At 33.4% G+C, this 20,415-nt stretch overlaps 3 protein-coding genes across 4 annotated transcripts; 2 read left to right on the plus strand and 1 right to left on the minus strand.

Annotated features, from left to right (window-relative positions):
• Positions 1 to 234: 234 nt before the first annotated feature.
• Positions 235 to 1,961, plus strand: LOC105318760 (neuronal acetylcholine receptor subunit alpha-6). The gene is made up of 2 exons (XM_011416016.4): positions 235 to 645; positions 939 to 1,961. The coding sequence occupies exons 1-2, from the start codon at positions 337 to 339 to the stop codon at positions 1,851 to 1,853; spliced, it is 1,224 nt and encodes a 407-aa protein (XP_011414318.3). The 5' UTR covers positions 235 to 336; the 3' UTR covers positions 1,854 to 1,961.
• A 3,631-nt stretch (positions 1,962 to 5,592) lies between these two features.
• Positions 5,593 to 9,045, plus strand: LOC117690075 (neuronal acetylcholine receptor subunit beta-2-like). Of its 2 annotated transcripts, none has more exons than XM_066069245.1 (2): positions 5,593 to 5,983; positions 7,861 to 9,045. In XM_066069245.1, the coding sequence occupies exons 1-2, from the start codon at positions 5,675 to 5,677 to the stop codon at positions 8,779 to 8,781; spliced, it is 1,230 nt and encodes a 409-aa protein (XP_065925317.1). In that variant the 5' UTR covers positions 5,593 to 5,674; the 3' UTR covers positions 8,782 to 9,045. The 2 variants fall into 2 exon arrangements, with proteins under 2 accessions (XP_065925317.1, XP_065925318.1); XM_066069246.1 differs by having other exon boundaries at positions 8,038 to 9,045.
• A 6,203-nt stretch (positions 9,046 to 15,248) lies between these two features.
• LOC105326749 (monocarboxylate transporter 12-B) lies at positions 15,249 to 19,958 on the minus strand. Its single transcript, XM_034473090.2, has 5 exons — positions 19,712 to 19,958; positions 18,977 to 19,120; positions 16,317 to 17,096; positions 16,149 to 16,199; positions 15,249 to 15,995 (listed from the first exon to the last, which is right to left on the minus strand). Exons 1-5 carry the CDS (start codon positions 19,914 to 19,916, stop codon positions 15,586 to 15,588), a joined length of 1,590 nt encoding a protein of 529 aa, XP_034328981.2. The 5' UTR covers positions 19,917 to 19,958; the 3' UTR covers positions 15,249 to 15,585.
• Positions 19,959 to 20,415: the final 457 nt, after the last annotated feature.

Below are 20,415 nucleotides of genomic sequence, written 5' to 3' on the forward strand. Positions count from 1 at the left end.
AATAGGTCGTTATAGCTCTTTTATATCTGCAAAATTAAAGCTTGGATCATTCGAAGTTTTAGAGGCTATTCATTTGAAAAGCGCTCTTTGGATAACATACCATCTTCTTAATCAGGCTAGAATTAAGCATTTTTCTATTAAGAGATTAAGAAATAAATACATAAGAAAGCGACAGATTATACTAGTCTATGAATATACGGTAAATCCCTCATTAAACTTTATCACACTGTGCCACTAACCTTGTCCCTTTGTGAACTTTATACATACCTGTCTGAATCAGCGGATACACAAAATATGCATGTCGTTTGGTCCATTTGACCAGTGAAAAATAAGACAATGATAATGTTTCTATTTGTAATAGTTCTTACTTTCTCGCCTTTCGGCACGGTATGTGGCGTATCAACAACCGACTACAAAAATCTTCAGAAAACTTTGATGACGAATTATTCGAACAAAGTTCGGCCGGTTCAAGACCAGGATGATACTGTGTATGTGATGACATCCTTCATTCTGGCCGACCTTAACGATGTGGACGCTGTGCAACAACGATTGGTGACAACTGCCTACCTCAGAATCGCCTGGATTGACGAGTTTCTACAATGGGACAAATACACTACCGGTGTAGAGAGGCTTTATTTCAAACAGGTAATATGTTGCTCGTACCTTTCAGTAAAAAAAAACCAAAACAAAATTAAAGTATTTCTAAACAACATATATCTTTGCGTCTGTGCCGTTAATTGATGTGTACTAAGATTTTTCATACAAGTTTTATAAAAGGAATATCGAATTGTTATACAAACAATTCTATGATTTAAAACCTGATTAATAGGTTTCAAAAACTTATAATCTATTGTCGTTATCATTGTTGAATATTTAATCTCCTTGAGGTATTTAATTATATTATTATTTACATTTTACCATGTATATTTATCCCACAGAAAGACATTTGGATTCCGGATATTGTTCTCAAAAATGGCGTTAACAAGTTCGAAGAATTGGGAGGAGAATTTTACTACTTAGCAGTTTCACCTAATGGGGAAGTTGAATGGCTGCCGTATCTGGTCTTTGAAAGTAAATGTGATATTGACATTACATATTTCCCATTTGATACTCAGGTCTGTGACATCACCTTTATCAGCTGGAGTTTTACTAAACTTGAAGTAAACATGACGTTGTTTGAGGACAGTCCTTCTGTCGACTTCTATGATTTTGTCGAAAACTCAGTCTGGGGCATCAAATCTACCGGGGCTCGAAGGTCGCAGTCAGATTTTGCAGACTCAACCGTCACGTTTACTCTCCACCTTCATCGGAAGCCTCTGTATTACGTCATGAACTTGATATTGCCAGTGGTTCTCCTGGGCGTCATCAGTCTTCTTGTATTTGTTATTCCCGCTGACGCCGGAGAAAAAATGTCCTTCGCAGTCACAGTATTCCTATCTTTTGCTGTATTTTTGTCCATCATCAGTATGCAACTTCCGGTGAATTCAGAAAAAACATCTCTACTAGGAGTTTACCTGGTCTTTCAAATGTCCATTGCTGTTGCCACCATTATCATATCGGCTTTCCAACTCCGACTACACCATCGGTGTGAGGAACGAAAAGTTGGCACGTTCTACAGAGGAATTGTCAGAATAGAGAGATTTCTGCGCTGTGTAAAATCTTGTTCAGACAACAATTCAAAGAAAAAATACGACTGGAGAAATGATTCTTACGAACCAAAGGTTGACTACGATGACGTAAGTTGGAAAGATGTGTCGTCTGCTATTGACTTCGTCTGTTTTTGGACATTGCTTTTCTTTGGAATAATTGCAACGACAGTCCTCATAGTGTATATGAATAACGGAATTTCATAGGAAAAATATTTTTAAAAAACGGTGTCATTAAATCATTTTTTACAAGTTTTTTTTTCTTATCTGTAGACAATGTTTCATACAGATGATGTGATGATGAAATTTCTACTTACAAGACGTCTAGATCTCTACACAGCTTGCTACTAATAACCATCTTAAATAACACAATGTTTGGTTGATCTGGCAATGTCATAGTGTTTTTCAATCTCTGAACAAACCAGGGTTTACTAAAGAACTATATATGATAAGAGTTAAATTTGGCCCCCATAATTCGTCATTTTTTTAAGTGTTCCTGGTACAATAAAAAGTTATGTTATATTTAGAAAAGTTGGTGTAAAATATATTTTTCACCTGATTATTTGATTTATTTGCACTCACTGGCAGTATATGACGTCAGAAGTGACGTTATTTCTATAATGCAATCAAATCAGTCAAAACTGACATTTTTCTTATCTTTTTATGAATGGGAAATATCGAGCGCATGCTTGAACAAGGAAAAAAAAATTTGTCACTTAGTAGCCTTGGCTAGATACATCTCTGATTAAAATATTTTGTTTGTTCAAGCATGCGCTCTATGTTTTCAGAAAGAAAAACTGCTTGAAAACAAGCTGTTTTATGCTAAAAATGGCGGGAAAAGGTTGTCTTTACGATGTCATATTTCTAAATTGTGGGCAGATGAATCAAAATGAACTTTCTAAATACTCACAGTTGTAAGTGCGTGATTGAATTGTCATTAAATGTTCATTAAAAAATCTATATACTTAAATAACTATGCTTGAATTTTAAAAAGGTTTGGTGATTTTAACACACATGTACACCAATATATTTTTTAAGTTCACAAATTTGAAAATAAACACTAGAAATGCAAACAATCTATAATGTTGCCTTTATATGAAAAACTTACACCAAATAAGCGGTTTTTTTTAAATACTTGTCCGTTTGAAACACGCTTTTATATTCAGAGAGACAGTGGCAATATTTTGGCGTAAGAGCGAAATAAATAGTTACATTGTTGTATAAAATAAGTTGTTCGATATTTAAAGTGAAAACGCTATCTCAAAAGATACGAATGTATATACTTGTATCAAGGATGGAATTTTTTGTAAACCTCAAGTCATTGTTGTTAAATGATTAAGGTATATTGGATTACTTCATCCCTGTGGAATAATAATCAACTCGCTGTTTGATATCGATATCGTTACTAGGATTTACCATGTAACTTGTTTCAGTATGGAAATATCGTATCTGTTTTTATTTTAAGAAATTAAAGTAGAATATATTCCGCTATTTATCAAATTTTTCTATTAGATGCATATTTTAAACCCAAAATTTCCTCTGCTTTTATTATTAATCTTCATGTGGAAAAAAGTATGGAAGTTCTTATCATTACGAATATGGAGATTCAAATCTGACAAGTAAATTGCTTCATGTAATTAATTTATTTGATGAAACAGTCATGCATGTTTGCATTTTTAGTTTTATTATAATATATACACCGATAAAAAAAACAACTTTTACTGTACATTTGAAAAGTATTTTTACGACCGTTAATTCATAATAAACAAACAAAAAATATGTCACAAATTTGTATCCTTGTACGATAAACCGAGCATTACTATTTCCAAAGATATTTATGGAACATATTTTCAAATTATTCTATTTTCAAAAATACTTCAGGGTTACGACGGTATTTTGACTAGAGGAAAATATTCTAAAATTTCTCCTTTGATATGCTCCTTCTATTCCGCCATGTTGAAGAATTTTTCATGTTTTATTCTAAAGAGGTTTCGATGATGGTCGTATCATAGTGTATAGCTGAACAATTATTGACTCAAATTTTCTGTAGTTTCTAAATATGATGTGCACAGTAAGTTCCTAATTGATTCATCAAATCATAAACAGGAGAAAAACACAAAAACCTATAACTCCTCCGGTAAGAATTTCATGAGGAGGAAAAGAGTGTGTATCGGCAACTTTTTTATGTATTAAACATTGAAGACAAAAAGTGTACTTAAGGCCTGCAAATGACAAACTAAACAATATATTTAAAAAAAAAAAAAAAATAAAGAAAACATATTGTGTTTTTTAATAAAAGTTGGTACCCAATAGAAAATCACATAAACAGCAAAAGCAGACGAACACCCTTTTCCTTTTCAAGTCATCCCGTATATTATTATTAGACTAGCAATTTTATTAGACTACTAGTAGTTGTTTGGGAGGGTTTTTTTTAATCATTTTATTTCAATTAATGTATCTCACTCCTCACGTTTAGATTTCATTGCGCCGGTTATCATTATTTTGAATAAATATTTTTTTATTTATTATTCAACACAGAAAGATAATTATTTCATAATCACATTCTTTAAAAAAATATATCTATTTGAATCCAAGAAATGAACAAGTTTCGGGGGTAACTATTTTTTGTGCGGAAGGTTTTTTTTTTAGACAAAAATGACAGAAACAAGCAATTTTATGAATTTTCAATATACTTTTCTTTTTATTATACTTTATTCATTATTCACATTTTTAACATTTGATATGTTTGTAACATATTCTAAAGGTTCTGTGTGACATCTACAAAAAATTAAAACTTGAGAGAGTATTTAGACGTTTAGCATAAAATCATGCAAATGTATAGAAAATTTTGAATTTTTGAAGCTAAATTTTTTGAGAATTTTACCTTTGAAATCATATATCTATTTGACATCACTGTCCCCCATATTTTATTATGTCACACTGATACCGAATGCTACGAAAAACGAATAGGGCCACACAAAAAATATTTTTTATCTCGTAATTACGGGGAAAAGTCTCGTAAATACTAGTTAATTATCTTGTTATAACAAGAAAAGATCTCGTAACTACGAGAAAAGATCTCGTAAAAACGAGATAAATAACTCGTAGTTACGAGATCTTTTCTCGTAATAACGATATGATTAACTCGTAATTACGAGATAAAAATATTTTTTGTGTGGCCCTATTCGTCTTTCATAGAATACATATCTAGACAAAATGGATTAACTTTATAATTATAAAATATTTGGTATTCAAAATGTTTTTGTTTCAAATCAAATTGTAACAATTATAGAAACTATCTATTTTAAGTGCAAAAGATTTATGCAGCTTTTTACGAAAAATTTTCCTAATCCCTCTATTCAGTTCGACCATTATGCATAATTAAAATCAATATTTGAAATAAATTTGCTTGATTAAAAATACCGACTACAAATCCTGATTAGGCTGAAATTGCATTTTAGGTGCAATAAGGTCGAATTAAATTGGCCATAACTCGGAGAGATTAACACTGACCCTTAATTATTTTTGTATTTTTTTAAGTATGTTTTGTCTACAGATTTTAATGATATACTTCTCTCAAGAAATTCTTGATACAAGAACATTGAAGAGTGGGACATTTAAGTCAGGTTCGTTGGAAGAATGCTTTGAACATGAGGTTTACACCTACACTTATTTTACAAACACGGGATTTGTTTATTTTGGACGAGCTAGCACTGCGTGAAAAACCTGTAACAAGACACCTGATTCATTGTTCCCTATCACGACATCCATTATTTAACTATAAATACTAAAGTGTCAAATGACGAAAAGAAAAATCAACTCTATTCGCACAGGTTGATTCACCAAGAGATAGCTTTAGAGTTGCATTATTCTTATAAACATACTTAAATATCATTTAAAAGAAAGCTTGAAGGTATCTTCATTGTATGAAAATAGTCTTATACGTGTAAAGTTTTATGAAAAAGTAGTGTCTTTTTAAACAGGCATGTCATCTTAAGTCAAGAGTATCTGTGAAAATTTAAAAAAAAATGAAACTACAACTAGTTGTATCCATCGTCGTATTGTCGAAGTCCTGCACGGTAAATGGAGTAACAGTTGAGGACTACAAAAATCTTCAGAAACATTTAATGACGAATTATTCTAACAAGGTACGTCCGGTTAGAAATCAAGACCATACTGTCCAAGTTACAGCGTCGTTTCATCTGGCTGACATTAACGATGTGGAAGTCGTGCAGCAACAATTGGTCACCACTGCGTACCTTTCTATAGTTTGGTTTGACGAGCTCTTGGTGTGGGACAGGCAAATCACTTATATACACAGACTGTATTTTAAACAGGTAAGCCAATGTGTTTCACAAACGTCCATCTTTAGGAGGACGTCCGGCCAGCTTTCACATATGTGGACAAAAATGTAAACATTTCTTGAGTTGACTCGTGTATGCCAAAAACTGATCAAAACTGTTTTTGAAAAATACACAAGCAAAAATGTGAGGTTTTAAATGTCGTTTTGTAACACAAATTGTGCACACAAGTGCATAACAATGCTTTTTGGTCACTTAGAACTGCGCAACTGCAGACTTAAATTCAAGAAACTGTCTTAATTAAATAAAAAGTATACTTACGAATATTGTTCAATTAAAATATAACTTCAATATGCTCCGATATATACAGACAAAAATATCTCGTACGAATTGATGATTTTTTTTTTACACCTATTTAAAGAACAGGGTTTCCTCTTTTAAGACAAGGTAACATCTTCAATATGCTATTTTAGACCCTTTTCTAGATTGTAGAGTAGACACTTATTACATCCTTTCAGATTTTTTTTCTTCAGATTTTTAAATCTTGAATTCAAGTCTGTAGCTGCGCAGTTTTGAGCGAATAAAAAGGTATTGTTCTGTTCTTGTGTGCGTTTTTGCATACAAAACAACATGTAGAACCTCATATTTATTGTTTTTTTTATCTTTTGACAACGGTTTTAGTCTGTTTGGACAGAAACAAGCAGGTTCATGAAATATGTAAATTTTTATCCTCAAATGTATAAAATAGCCGCGCATCCCTCTGAGAGGGGCATGGTCACAATTTTGGTCAAATTCAGTTTTTATGCTTTTATTATTTACAGTGCTTTAGAAATGCATTTCTAATGATCAAACAGAATTTGAGAGTCATTCGTAGAGTTATAAGCAAGATACAGGGCTCACAATTCTTTGTCATGTAAACAAGGCTCGTACCCTGTTTTTGTTTACATATGTTCAATATACCAGTAAAAAAAAATTTCTAGCTTATATGTCTATCTTTTATCAACTTTAAGCATAGATAAACAGTTTCTAACGTTTAACACATTCGTTTTAGGTTTAAAACTGAAATTTTTACTTCAACGTTCAAAATGTAAACAAACGCTTTGTTTACATAGCGAAGAATTTCAAGCTCTGTAACTCGTTTATAACTCAACAAATGACACTCAAATTTCGGTTGCCCTTTTAAAATGCCTTTCTGGAGCATTGTAAATTTTAAAATCGAAAAAATAATTTTTGAGAAAAATCGTGACCATACCCCTTTAAGCAGAAAACTCAACTATATATCAATATAATTTTTATCACTAAATTCTTTCCAGTTTTGGAGTAAACGTAGCGATCAGCAATGAAATCTGTTGATATGAAGTATTCTCATAACTGAAGGTAAATGGCATATAATGTCACGTTCAACACGCTTACCGAAAACTGTCACGTGGCACAAGCGAGACATTATGAAATGTTAAGAGTGTTGACATCAGGTAAACAACATCAGTTTATAATGGGAAAGATCCACTGGGCTTTTGCGTTTTCTTTAGAAGTTACAAGTGAGCGCAGTGAGTAGCATTGCTCTCCTTTCACATACAGATATATTATGACAAAATACCAGCTGAAAGAGAAAAATGAGCCTTAATACACTCATGTAGATTACAGGCTTGAAATAAAACTTGGGGCGGAGCTTAAATTTTACGGAGATTGAATGTATATGTAGATGTTAACAGTGTACTCCTACCATAAATAATGATTTATATCTCCCATCTGACTGTTTTTCTTGGAATAGAAAGGATTTTTTAAAGATTACATATACCAGCATGCAAAATTCCGAATATATTTCTTTTGCCAATTTACTGGGGGAACGTATTTCAAATCATCCTTTGCACAGTATACAAAAGAGCTTTCATTTTTATTTCATTACAACAAAGAAAGACATTTGGACTCCGGATATTGTTCTCAAAAATGGTGTGAAAAAGCTTGAAGAGCTAGGAGGAGAGTTTTACTACTTAGAAGTTTCACCAGAAGGAATAGTACATTGGTTGCCGTATCAGGTGTTTGAAAGTAAGTGTGACATTGACATAACATATTTCCCATTTGACACTCAGGTCTGTGACATCACCTTCATCAGTTGGAGTTTTACTAAGCTTGAGGTCAACATGACGCTGCCTGAGAGCGGTCCTTCTGTCGACTTCTATGATTTCAATGAAAACTCAGTCTGGGGTATTGAGTCCACAGGAGGTCGAAGGTCACAGTCAGATAATGCAGACTCGACCGTCACATTTACTCTTCGTCTTCGTCGGAAGCCTCTGTATTACGTCATGAACTTGATATTGCCAGTGGTTCTCCTGGGCGTCATCAGTCTCCTTGTATTCGTAATTCCCGCTGACGCCGGAGAAAAAATGTCCTTCGCAGTCACAGTCTTCCTGTCTTTTGCTGTATTTTTGTCCATCATCAGTATGCAACTTCCGGTGAATTCAGAGAAAACATCGTTGCTAGGAGTTTACCTGGTCTTTCAAATGTCCATTGCTGTTGCCATCATTATCATCTCGGCGTTCCAACTCCGACTACACCATCGGTGTGAAGAACGAAAAGTTGGCACGTTCTACAGGGGAATTGTCAGAATAGAGAGATGTCTGCGATGTGTAAAATCATTTTTGAGATCTGATGACAGTTTTTTGAAGAAAAAATATGATTGGGGAAATGATTCTTGTGAACCAAAGGTTGACTACGATGACGTAAGTTGGAAAGATGTGTCGTCTGCTATTGACTTTGTCTGTTTTTGGACAATGCTTTTCTTTGGAATAATTGCAACGACAGTCTTCGTTGTGTACATGAATATTGGAATATGATTTATATTTTTAAAAAATTGTCATTAAAATGCTTGCAAGAATTATTTTTTTCTTCAGTCGGTGTATCCACATGACCCTGAAATTATAAATTAAACATGATAATGACATTTCCTGTCAACCAGTTCACATTTGTTACTACATTTGTATCTGTTAACTAGTTTTAAAGGTTGTGGCATTTGATGGAGGGTTTTTTGGGTGTACTTTTAGGTTTTAGCGATATTAATACATGTTGTGTAATATGAAATCACTTAGGAAAATGCAAAAATGTAGAGTAATATAAATTAATTAAGTTTTGAATGATTGTTTATATATATATATATATATATATATATATATATATATATATATATATATATATATATATATATATATATATATATATATATATATATATATATATATAAAGCATTCTGTTTTATTTATTTAAGTATATATATATCAACCCACACTACTTCCTGTATTATTGAACGAAGCATGTTGTGCGCTTTTTAATTTCAAAATAATGTGACAATCCGGAAATTGTCGTTCTGCCTCTAATAATTTTTCTAGTTTGTTTTTGTCCGCCAGGTGGCGTTGTTTGAAAAGGTTATATAAGGAAGTGTTTCGCGCGTTAAGTCAGTCGATGCTAAAGCTGCGCTACAGGAAGGTTGGAAAATAATTAGGTAACTGTCTTTAGAATAAAATTGTGTTTTGTTTGTTTTTTTTTATATACGAAGTCTAGACGTGACTGAACAAGTCTTTCCTGACTTTATGTATATACTTTTTTTTCTATTTAATTTATAAACAATAATTACCGTGCTGTAAGAGCCGGAGCTACGAAGAGCAGGAGCCACGAAGAGCAGGAGCCGCGCTGAAAGAGCCGGACCCATAAGAGCCGTGCTATAAGAGCCGGACCCATAAGAGCCTAACCTGTATATTAGAGCCAGCGCATATATACCTGTACATACTTGATTCTACGACAGGCAGTCGATTTGTTTTTATAATCAGTATATGTATATATTGAATATTTAACTACTAGTCCTCAGAAAGATAACTGAGGGTACCTATCCGCTTCCATATTTCATATTCAATAGGGTTGCACGCTACAATTACGCATTTAATTAAGTTTGCAAAAATATGTGTGCAAACAGGTTAAACTACAAAAAATAATAACGATTATAATTGCGATATGCATGTTATATTGAATTAAAGCAAGAAAAAAATATAGCTAAAACAACTATCATTTCTTGTACGTTTTATTTGTATCATGTGTAAGATATGTAGCCATTCAATACAATTTTATTTTTATTTTCCCGAATGCCTGAAAAAAAAAACAAAATAATAAATACTTTGAGATATATTATTTTTAAAAGTGGTCTCGGAAAAGAGTATACATATTTTTAACCGATCTTCATTTTTTTTTTATTGTTGTTTTTGTTTTGTTTGTTTTGTTTTACCGTGTGTGTGTGTAATGATTTATCTTTCGATTTTTTTCTGTGTATCACATTTAAAAATTTTAAGTGTTGTGTCGTCTGATTCGGGAGGACATCATACATTATTTCCACATTTTAAAATGTTTCGAACTTTACATAAGCTGGCCACTGTGAGTATGTTAATGCATGTATAACATGTTTAAACCGTAGACACAATGGTTTGTGTAAGTGGTCGACACCCGATCCCTCAATGCATTGTTAAATATTTTACAGGAAGATTTCTTCCTTTTCATTAATATTGATGTTGTTGATATACATGTAATTTGTCAAATTGAAAACTGGCGTTTAAGGTTTGGTTAGTACAGGTAAACATAATTGGTAATAGGATAAAAACATAGGAAAATTGAATTGGGATTTTTTTGTGGACAAGTCACTTGAAATTCGTTTATCGGAATATTACCCCCCCCCCCCAAAAAAAAAATGGTTTATTCCCACGAAGCTAAAATTCTAAAATTCTTATGCCCACCTAGCAAAAATTGTGATTTTTACACCTAAGTGAACACTGGGTATAGTCTGTTTTAGGTGTGAACTTCCTGTATAAAAATCATATGTGATTTATATTCTTACCAATATGGATTTCAGTGTTAAAAAAATTGGATTTAAGTTCTATCAATTATTGAAAGGTTAAATATTTATAAATTGAATAGATGAAATTAAGAAAAATGAAATTAAATGGAAAAAAAAATAAAATATTAAATTTAATAGGATTGTTAAGCAATTGCTTAAATAAACAACACACCGCAGAAATTGATGGCTTAATTAGATCATAGTTATTTTGTTTCACATATAATTGAGATGATTTACCTATTAACAGATAGGAATATGAAATTTCAATCAAACTAATGCTCGATTTAATTGCCATTAAATTTCATTGTATACCATTAACTATCTTATACATGTACATTAAAAGTAGTTTATATTGTGTTCTTCCAAGATGTAAAGGTTCTCAGTCCAGTCCGTCATACAAACATGATCTAGATGATCGAATTACTAGTAACTCTAAGCCCAGTAATAATTCCTGCAGCTTCTACCTGTACCTTTTCAAGCATAAAAGCAAAATGCATTTTTATAAAGGAATTTCTATCTAAGACATGTTTCAGTAATCTAAGTACATTCAGTCTCTTACAGGCCTTTTCATGTATCATATGTGTTATATGATTGGTCCACGTTCCATCAGCCTGAAAATGTAGTCCTAAATTAAATGTACACGAGCATTTAATTTTTTTTATTTTCATAACCACTATAGCCAAATTGTATGCTGTATGGTGTGATAATTCCTTTTCTATTGTTATAAAATTAACATTAATCATTTTTTCACTTTTAAAATCAACAGCCCAAAATTTGAACTATATAATGTTTATTTTTTCAAGATCCTTAATAAGGGACATAGAAGGAGTAGTAATGTCATTATCAACAATGGCAAACAGAGATGTACCATCAGCAAATAATATAATGTTATCTAATATGCCAACAGCAATATCATATTCAAAAACAAAAACTTACATGCTAAAATATTTATGTACATGTATATGATATTCTAAATAAGTTATAATTGCTAAACAGAGTTCGTTGTTGACTATGATTGTATTTAAAATAAACTTTAAAGCAAAAACATAATCTTAAAAAATTGCCTGTTATTTTTTTTATATTAAAAATTCGCCTAAGGTCAATGATTGAAGGGACTATAATTTACCTGTAACTAATTTCCTTTGTTCTTTGACCCCCTTACCTGTGCACCACTCCCACTTAGCTAAAATCAGTCACCCATAAAAATTTCAGAATTTTAGCTCAGTGGGGAGACACCAAAAAATATACTCAAGATATTAACTAAATTTCTGTAACGTCAATGACTTATTTTGTTAAAACTTAAGTATGAAAAACTTAACTTCACTTAATTGTGATTTAAGGATGCTGTTTACTCAAGAAATGAATTGTCAATTTCAGATTGTTATGAAATCCAATGTCATGAGTAAAATGTCCTCTAATTACATTAAAAATTAATTTTATTTAATAAGTTTTAAAGATATTATTATGCCCCCCTTCGAAGATTGGATGGCATATTGCAATGCTGCTGTCTGCCGGTCGATCGGTGGGTCGATCGGTCCACAAACAGTTTCTTCATTTTCTTCGCAGAGGATGCACATATTGAAATAAATGAAATTTGATATACAGGTTTATCATAATAATATCTAGGTCAAGTTTGATTTTTGGTACGATCGAGCAATTTTCGACGGAGTTATGCCCCTTGAAATTAGAAAAATTCCAATTATTTGCAGTTTCCGTTCATTCTCTTCACAGAAGATGCACATATTGAAAAAAAATTTGGTATACAAGTTTATCATAATAATATCTAGGTCAAGTTTGATTTTGGGTACGATCGAACAATTTTCAAAAGAGTTATGCCCCTTGGACGTAGAAAAATTCCAATTATTTGCAGTTTCCGTTCATTTTCTTCGCAAACGATGCACATATTGAAATGACTATGTGTCTGGGGCAGTAGCTTCGTTCGTTTACCTGTTTACCTGTGTAATAATTATTATTGTCTTTGATCATTCGTGTATGAAGGGAAAATATGTAATCAAAAAATGAATAATAAACATAAATATACCCTTGCGTTTTTAAGATATCGTATTCATCAGTAAAAAGGCGACAAGAATAGCAAATTTTTAAATACTTCAAAAAGAAATCTGACGGTAACAAAATAATTATGGATACAAATTTCTAAATCTACAATACTTAAAATAACTAGATACGTTAAAACATCATACCTAAATTTAAAATTTTGGGCTGTAAAATCGAATTTATTTTGTAGAGCTTTGTAAGAAAATTTCCCTCCTTTTGACCTCGTGACGTCCCTTCCCCTGTAGCCTCGTTATCGCTACATTCTATTTTCTCTTGATTAGATTTCTGAAAGCAGGTACATGTAAAAATAGCAACTTGAAGCAGCGCAACTCCGTTATTTTTTGTATCGATTTCGATGCGTTTTTTTAATAAATTTATGACATAAGTTTCACATGGGCTGGTCTGCAAAATACTTTTGTTCAAAGCATGACCCCCAGATGTAGGGTCACAAGTGAAAATCTAACTGTTACAGGAAAAAAAATACATTGTAAGATAAAAGTATTTTAACATATCCTTCCAAATATCAACAACCTCATAAACATTCATATTTACATAAATATTCATATTTTATTCATATTTATGAATTCATCTTGAGCTATTTAATTAAATCGTATACCCAACCCAATTACAGCATGTGGCATACGAAGACCATGCTCATACATATCCGTAAAATTGTTGTTAATCAGGTGAGCGATGTGGCCCATGGGCTTCTTGTTCAGTTCAGAGTCGTTATGATGACCGTGTTAATTTTACATTGATACCTATCAAATCTTTTTTAGCTTAAAGGCATTTGATTAAATAACATTCCCTAAGTTTATGACACAACTAATACACCATACTTTGTAGAGTCAACAATTCAACGGAAATTTAAATTGCATTTTTCAGACGGTTTAGGTCCACTTGGTACAAAATTTGTTAAATGAAGCATTCATAACATGCTCAAACCAGGCACGTAGCATCAGGGGGGCCGGGGGGGGGGGGGATGCGCAGCAAAGATTTTTCTTAAATTTACATACAAAAAATTGAAATAACATGGAGCCCCCCCCCCCATCTTTTATGGGAGCATGTAAAAAAACTGATTTAAAAATAAGGAAATGAACAGTGAGATTGGAGTTAAAGGTATACTTCCCCCTTTAAAAAACGATGCTACGTGCCTTCATACCCCGTGATAAATGTAAGTAGCTTGAGAATTCTGTGAATTTATACGTGTTTCTGTGATGAGCCCCCCAAGCCTCCCATTATTTCGGTACGTATCAATACAGAGAGCATGGATGACTGTCGTTAGTCAGGGATAGGTATATGTTGATACTTAGCAGCATGTGTTTGGTGTTATGGATACATGAACCTACACTTGCTCAAGTCTCGATGTTTTCATATTTTTTATCTTTCTTGCAAATTTTAATATGTTTCAGTGGGGCTCTTTAACCATTCTTAAATGATATCTTTTTTCTCAAAAGGATGTGGTGGGGGGGGGGGTGTAGGGGTAGTCCTAACATTACCCCTTAAAAATCATTTCGACAAGCACAATAAAGAAAAAAGAAACCCATTATTATTCACTTGTAACTAGTAACTTTGCAAATTTAAGTGACGTAGGCCTACCGTCCGCAACCTCTCCTTGTCGGTACATGTCTAAGCGCCCTGTTTATTCAAAGTTTGTTGGAAAGACCATTTCTATTGATCATAATTATGCTAATTTTTTGCACAATACCTTTCTTTGTTAATAACAACCCCCCCCCCTCCCCCCAACCGTCTAAAAAAAGATCAAATGACTGATTCATATGAAACGATTTTCAATTATTCCAGTAACTCTACCCCAACCCTTCCGCTTTTTTTAGAAACCGACATAGTTTTGAAATTTGCTTTTGTAAAATATGATTTTTGTAAAGATATGCCTCCCCTCACGCTTCTTTTTGGACAGTGTTAAGAACCCTAAGGAAAGTTAACTTACAGAGATCACTGTCCCCTTTCCCCACAAATTAGGATTTAGAGGATTAGGGAAGTGTTCGTGTTATTTTTTGGATTGTTTTTGTATTTAGATTGTTTCTTGTTTGTTTCTTGGTCGGGGTGTCTACCTTCCCCATTTAAAAACAATGCAGCGTAGATATGAATTTCAAAATAGAAAATAAGTTATAAACTTTGCGTGAATTTTTTCAAGACGATCGAAACTTAGACTACAAGGAGGACCAGTTTTCACAGACTCCACGAAATGGCCCTCTTCTTTTCGCTTATGTGAACAGTGAACTGACTTTTCGATATGTTTTACATTATACTATTTCCTGTAAAATTATCCTTTATTATTTCGCCATATTTTTTTCATTACTTCAAAAGATTGCAATGGCTAAATGCTAATTTTTTTATTTGAAGTTAGTGAAATTCAAATGAAATTTTAATTTCTTACGCAGCGTAACTATATTGATTTCAATTTCATTTCAAAACTCGATTTCCTTTTTTGTTGGTCAAATGTAATGTAATGCAATTGTTATTGCAACTATTCTTCTTATCAACTGAACTGTAAAACTGGAAAGCGTTATATATCCTGTAGGCAGATAGAACTGATCATTTCATGAATATGTAACTATAGTATCCTATTTATTACTTTGTCCCTTTTATCATTAGTATCACAGTCTATTGGAAACATTATTTCCATAAATTGATGTAAATGAACTTTCAGTTATATCAGAATTCGTATATTTTGTTTATTTTATTATTCCTATTCATCAATCTCACGTATATGTATCGTAAATTCTCCGTCATTCGTTGCACTGTTTGGGTCTTTGAACAAGCTATGTTGGCTGTTCCTTTCGTCTCTGCTCGCATGCAAGTGACGACGCATCACATTCTTAAAGAGACTTTCCTCGCTATCACGATGTCCTGGCTCGTTCGGGAATCTCTTCTGGGCATGCGCGAGTCTCAAGTTGAGACTTGATGCGCTTCCTATCTTCTCGTCTGCTTGAATTATCATGGATCCTGCAAGAAGTCCCGACTGGGTCAGAAACGTGGAGTTTTTCTTGCTTTGGTCTTCTGCTGGAATGTCGTATTCATACGTCTTCTGGTCTCCGAAATCCTTCCTCCAAAACGTTGAAACCAATGTCAACAGAGAGGAGGCAATTAGAAGAAAGCCTTAAACAAAGCAAAGAGCAAAATCAACCAAACCAACGTCAAATGTAAGGAGGCATTTAGAACAAAGCCTTGTTTACAGCACAAAACAAAATGAATCTCAAAGTAAAAAAATTAAATTTCACAGAAATAAACTATAAAAAATAATAAAATTACCTGAAATGTAGAATGTTGTCTCATATGTTCCTCCATTATCTATCATGAAACCTAAAAGAAAGAAGACAGTTATAGAATGCGTTGATTAATGATAAGGTCATAGGGTATTAACAATTGTGAACAAAAAGATACAGATGAAATACAAGTTGTGCGCCGGTTGTGTCTTGCCTGCAAAAGTAGGACCAATGATGTAGCCGATTCCCCCGATACAATACATAATCCCCACGGCAGACGACAATTTCTCCAGACCCAGAAGTTCCACGATAAGTGGTGTAATCAAAGTAATCAGTGCGCCGCTATATATCCCAAAGACACAAGAAAACGCACTCTGTCCAACGTACGTGTTAGAGTAAAAAGGAAAGAGGGAACAGATTATACCTAACACCCCAGTAACTCCCATATTGAGTAAAACTGGGTCAATAGCATGTGGACTTACAGCCATTCCGGTTATAACACGTCCAAAAGTCCCCAATAACCCAATCAGGAAAATAAGGAACGCCGCCTGTTGCTCAGTGGAACCTTTCACGACAGAGAAATTGGGCAGGTGTAAGATCAGCATGGAGAACGGTATGTTCCAGATCAAGAACTGTAGTATTATTACCATGAACATTTTGTCACAAAATATATCCAAGTGGAGGTAGTTTCTAAGGTTAACCCCGCTCGGTAGACCATCCTTGTCTTTGCTTCGCAGTTCTTTATGGAAAGTTTCGGTTTGAGATGGTCTCATTATGCATCCAAGTACGATCTGGTTTGCGAAGAGGGCACCCAGTATCAACATTGCTCCTTGAAATCCATACGCATCAAACAGATATTGGAACAGAGGGCCGCTTATGAACATTCCTGCGCCTGCTCCAGAAACGGCTAAACCAACGGCGATGCCTCTCTTTTTCCGGAAGTAGTATCCCACAGCAACCAAAGGGGGCGTAGCCACTAAGCCATTGCCGATTCCTGTAATTTAAAAACGTATAGCTAGAATAATCAAGGATATGCAGTTCTTTTTTGTACATTAGGATACTTGCGATGTAATATGCTTTTACAAGTACTAGCTATTCTAGTAACAAGATTAAACTCGATGGCCATAAAACTTAGAAGACTCGCTTTCATAATAGGATACCGAAGTTGAAAAATGTGATTGAGATCAAAAGTAAATAGATTTTGAGTCAAAGGTTCTATAATATGTTCTCTCTCTAGCCCAATATCATTAACGCAATATGAGCTGAAATTTTAATGTCGCGCATCTTTATTGCGAAACTGCATTAAGTTATTTAGGGGCTCTGGATGAAGCTAATACATGTAGTCCTGTACAAAACAGCTTTGCTTTATGAATTTCTCAATGGTTTTTTTTTAGATTTATTTATTATAAATCAATAACCTAAACTTTGCATTGAACATGCAATGTTACGGGACATTTTTATATTTATGTGAATTGAAATACCTTATATACTTTTTTAAAATATCTTATTTCATGATGTAAGCGGAAGAAAATTAAGACCAAAAAATAAAATCGAAAACAGATCCAAGGGTTGTCAAGTTACGCCTCATAACTAACCGGTTCTCAATCAGTGGTTGTATAATTTTTTTTTTTACCCATTTTTGTGTCTCTTTATGTTTTTCAAGGTTACATGGAGCATGGAGTCAAAGCAGGCCTAGCCCACAATTATATAAGTATAGAAGATGGATTCGATTCCAATATAAAGTCATCATGCGCCGATCCAGACTTTTCCGGGAATGTGGGATGGGTAGTTTGGTAATTTTATTATGGGACTTTGATAAGTTAAAATTTTCTAAAGGGGGGGGGGGGGGTCCGAACCCCCAACCCCCATCTTGATCTGCGCATAGTCATGGTCATACTGGTGTATCGTATATCTCGCCGCAAGTAAACAAGACTAATGACAGCTCTTGTTTTTCTTTTGATCTGTCGTAAAGATAAGATTAAGGTGCTTGTCCTTAATACACTGTAAACACAAGGCCATGTGGAATGATCTAACGACAGGAGTCATGTCAGGGAAGATAGGCGTAGTCTCATCGAATTGAGAAAATACGCGCTGGATACATTTGCAAATGCCCTATTTTTTCAATTAAAGATTGAAAGTTAAATGCTTTACGTTTGCATAATTATTATAGATAATTATTTAAAATGTCTATTTCATAAAAAAGTTTATATTAGTGAAACTTGTTTGATATACCATGGATCCGAAAAAAGCATATTCTTGAATGTTTGAATTTTCCGTAATCAGCAATTGAAGATACTAAATGGTGGGGGTTATCAGTGAAATTGCAATGTAACAACATTGTATCCAAGTAATGTATATGTAGTATGGTAACATTCCTGTGCTTTTTTTCTTTTAGAATATAAGCGGAAGGATGATTAGATGAATGGGGGGGGGGGGGCTGCAAAAACTCGTCTCCAAACATAAAGGATTTTGTGCAGTTGAGAGAGACTTGGTAAATGTATAAATTTTTGTGGTTTTATGGGGGAATTTTTATTGCCTTTTTTATTGTATATTAATGTGATTTAGTGAATAACATAACACATAAAAAAAAATTTTTTGTTGCTCTACTTTTCATGCATTAAACCAATTTAAATGTAAAATACAGGTAAAAACAGCTTTGGTCTATATCTACACAATCAGCTGTATTCAAGGCCATTAAACTTTTAAACGATTTTAATTCAAAAATTCTAATTCAGGCAGGAGAACTGGAACATTAATTGTAAATATTAACAAAATTCCCTTTTGTGCTCTTCCTATTTATCAAGGTACATGAATATACATGTATACTTCGCATTTCATTCCTACACAAAAGGTTCGGGAAAAAAAATCGTTTACCTGCGATGATTCCATATGTAATGAGCGCAACGTTCAGAGAGTGTGCAAAATACGTTAAAGCGCAGCCAATGAAGATGAAGATGCCCCCGATGATCATAGTCAGTCGGCAGTTGAACACGTTGATTAGGAGACTGGCAATTGGCCCTGAATGGACGAAGACACGGTTAATTAATTTAGAAATCATAATCATAATCAACACTAAACTCTCACCTCACATATACATACATTATTTTATTTGCTTGTATATAGAATATTTTGAATTAAGCATTAATATTATGAGTTCTGGTGTATGTACGTATATATATTATTTAAGAATTCGATACTCGAGGATTCATAATTTTTGGTTCACAGAGTTTTTAATTATTTTACTACATTACAAATTGAAGTCGAATTATTCATATTAAAGCTATAGAATATCATACAAGCTGACGGATAGAAAAAAAAGAAAAGAAAAAAAAAAGAAACATCATCCAGAAATCAACAGATTCCGAACATCTGCCGATCAATAAAGCTATATAATAAACTTTAGGCTATTGTGAATACGTTGATATCGATGCACATACTGTAAAATCAACTGGAATTTTAAATTCAAAATGCAGATCGGATGCACTTGAAAAGCTGTCATATTAGCGTTGTCATTTAAACAAAAAACATATCTTTCAAAAATTGAAATCACGCATGGAACCCGTGCTAGTTTTAATTAAACATTAATTCTCCATCTCAATGTTTACATACCTACAAGTTGTAGCAAACTGCAGAATAAGGACCCCACAAAGGACGTGTAAGTGTCCGATTCCTTATAGAAACGCAACAGTGCAACGTGCGTGATCCCCACCCCGTACAGGAGGCATCCATTGAGGAGGAGGGACAGGAAGCTGGCCCCCAGTACAGCCCAGGCCCACCCCCCGTCCACATCAGAAAACCTCCTGCTAACTACCATGGCCTGTTTTCGTCTGTCGTAAGGGGAAGCTTAATGTGTGTAGTATGTTGCGGTCGATTTAATTGTACGGTGAGGTAGACGGATATAAATTGAAGCGGTTTTTAGTCCTGTAGTTTTTAGCTATTACTGGCTTATGGGATCCCTTTTACCCGGAAGTGACACCTATCCATATATAGTAATGATAAAAAGACATACATATGAAAACCAGTTCATCTTTTATTTATATTGAATATAAAGGAAAAGCATGTAAACAGTTATAAAGAAAATCACAGAAAAAAGTTGATAGAGTGTTAAACTGACCATCTATGCTTACCCATATCATCGACTCATAAATTTCTATTTTTAATTAATCACCACTTCCTTTTTTGCTCACCTGAACCGAAGCTTTAAGAGAGCTTTTCTGAAAACGCTTCACATTTTTGACTACTTCAGATCTGGTCCATATTTAACCAAACACTGGTCCATATTTAACCAACTTAGTAAAAAGCATTTTTATGGA

This window comes from Magallana gigas, chromosome 8 (genome assembly GCF_963853765.1).
Source record: "Magallana gigas chromosome 8, xbMagGiga1.1, whole genome shotgun sequence".
Lineage (NCBI taxonomy): Eukaryota > Metazoa > Mollusca > Bivalvia > Ostreida > Ostreidae > Magallana > Magallana gigas.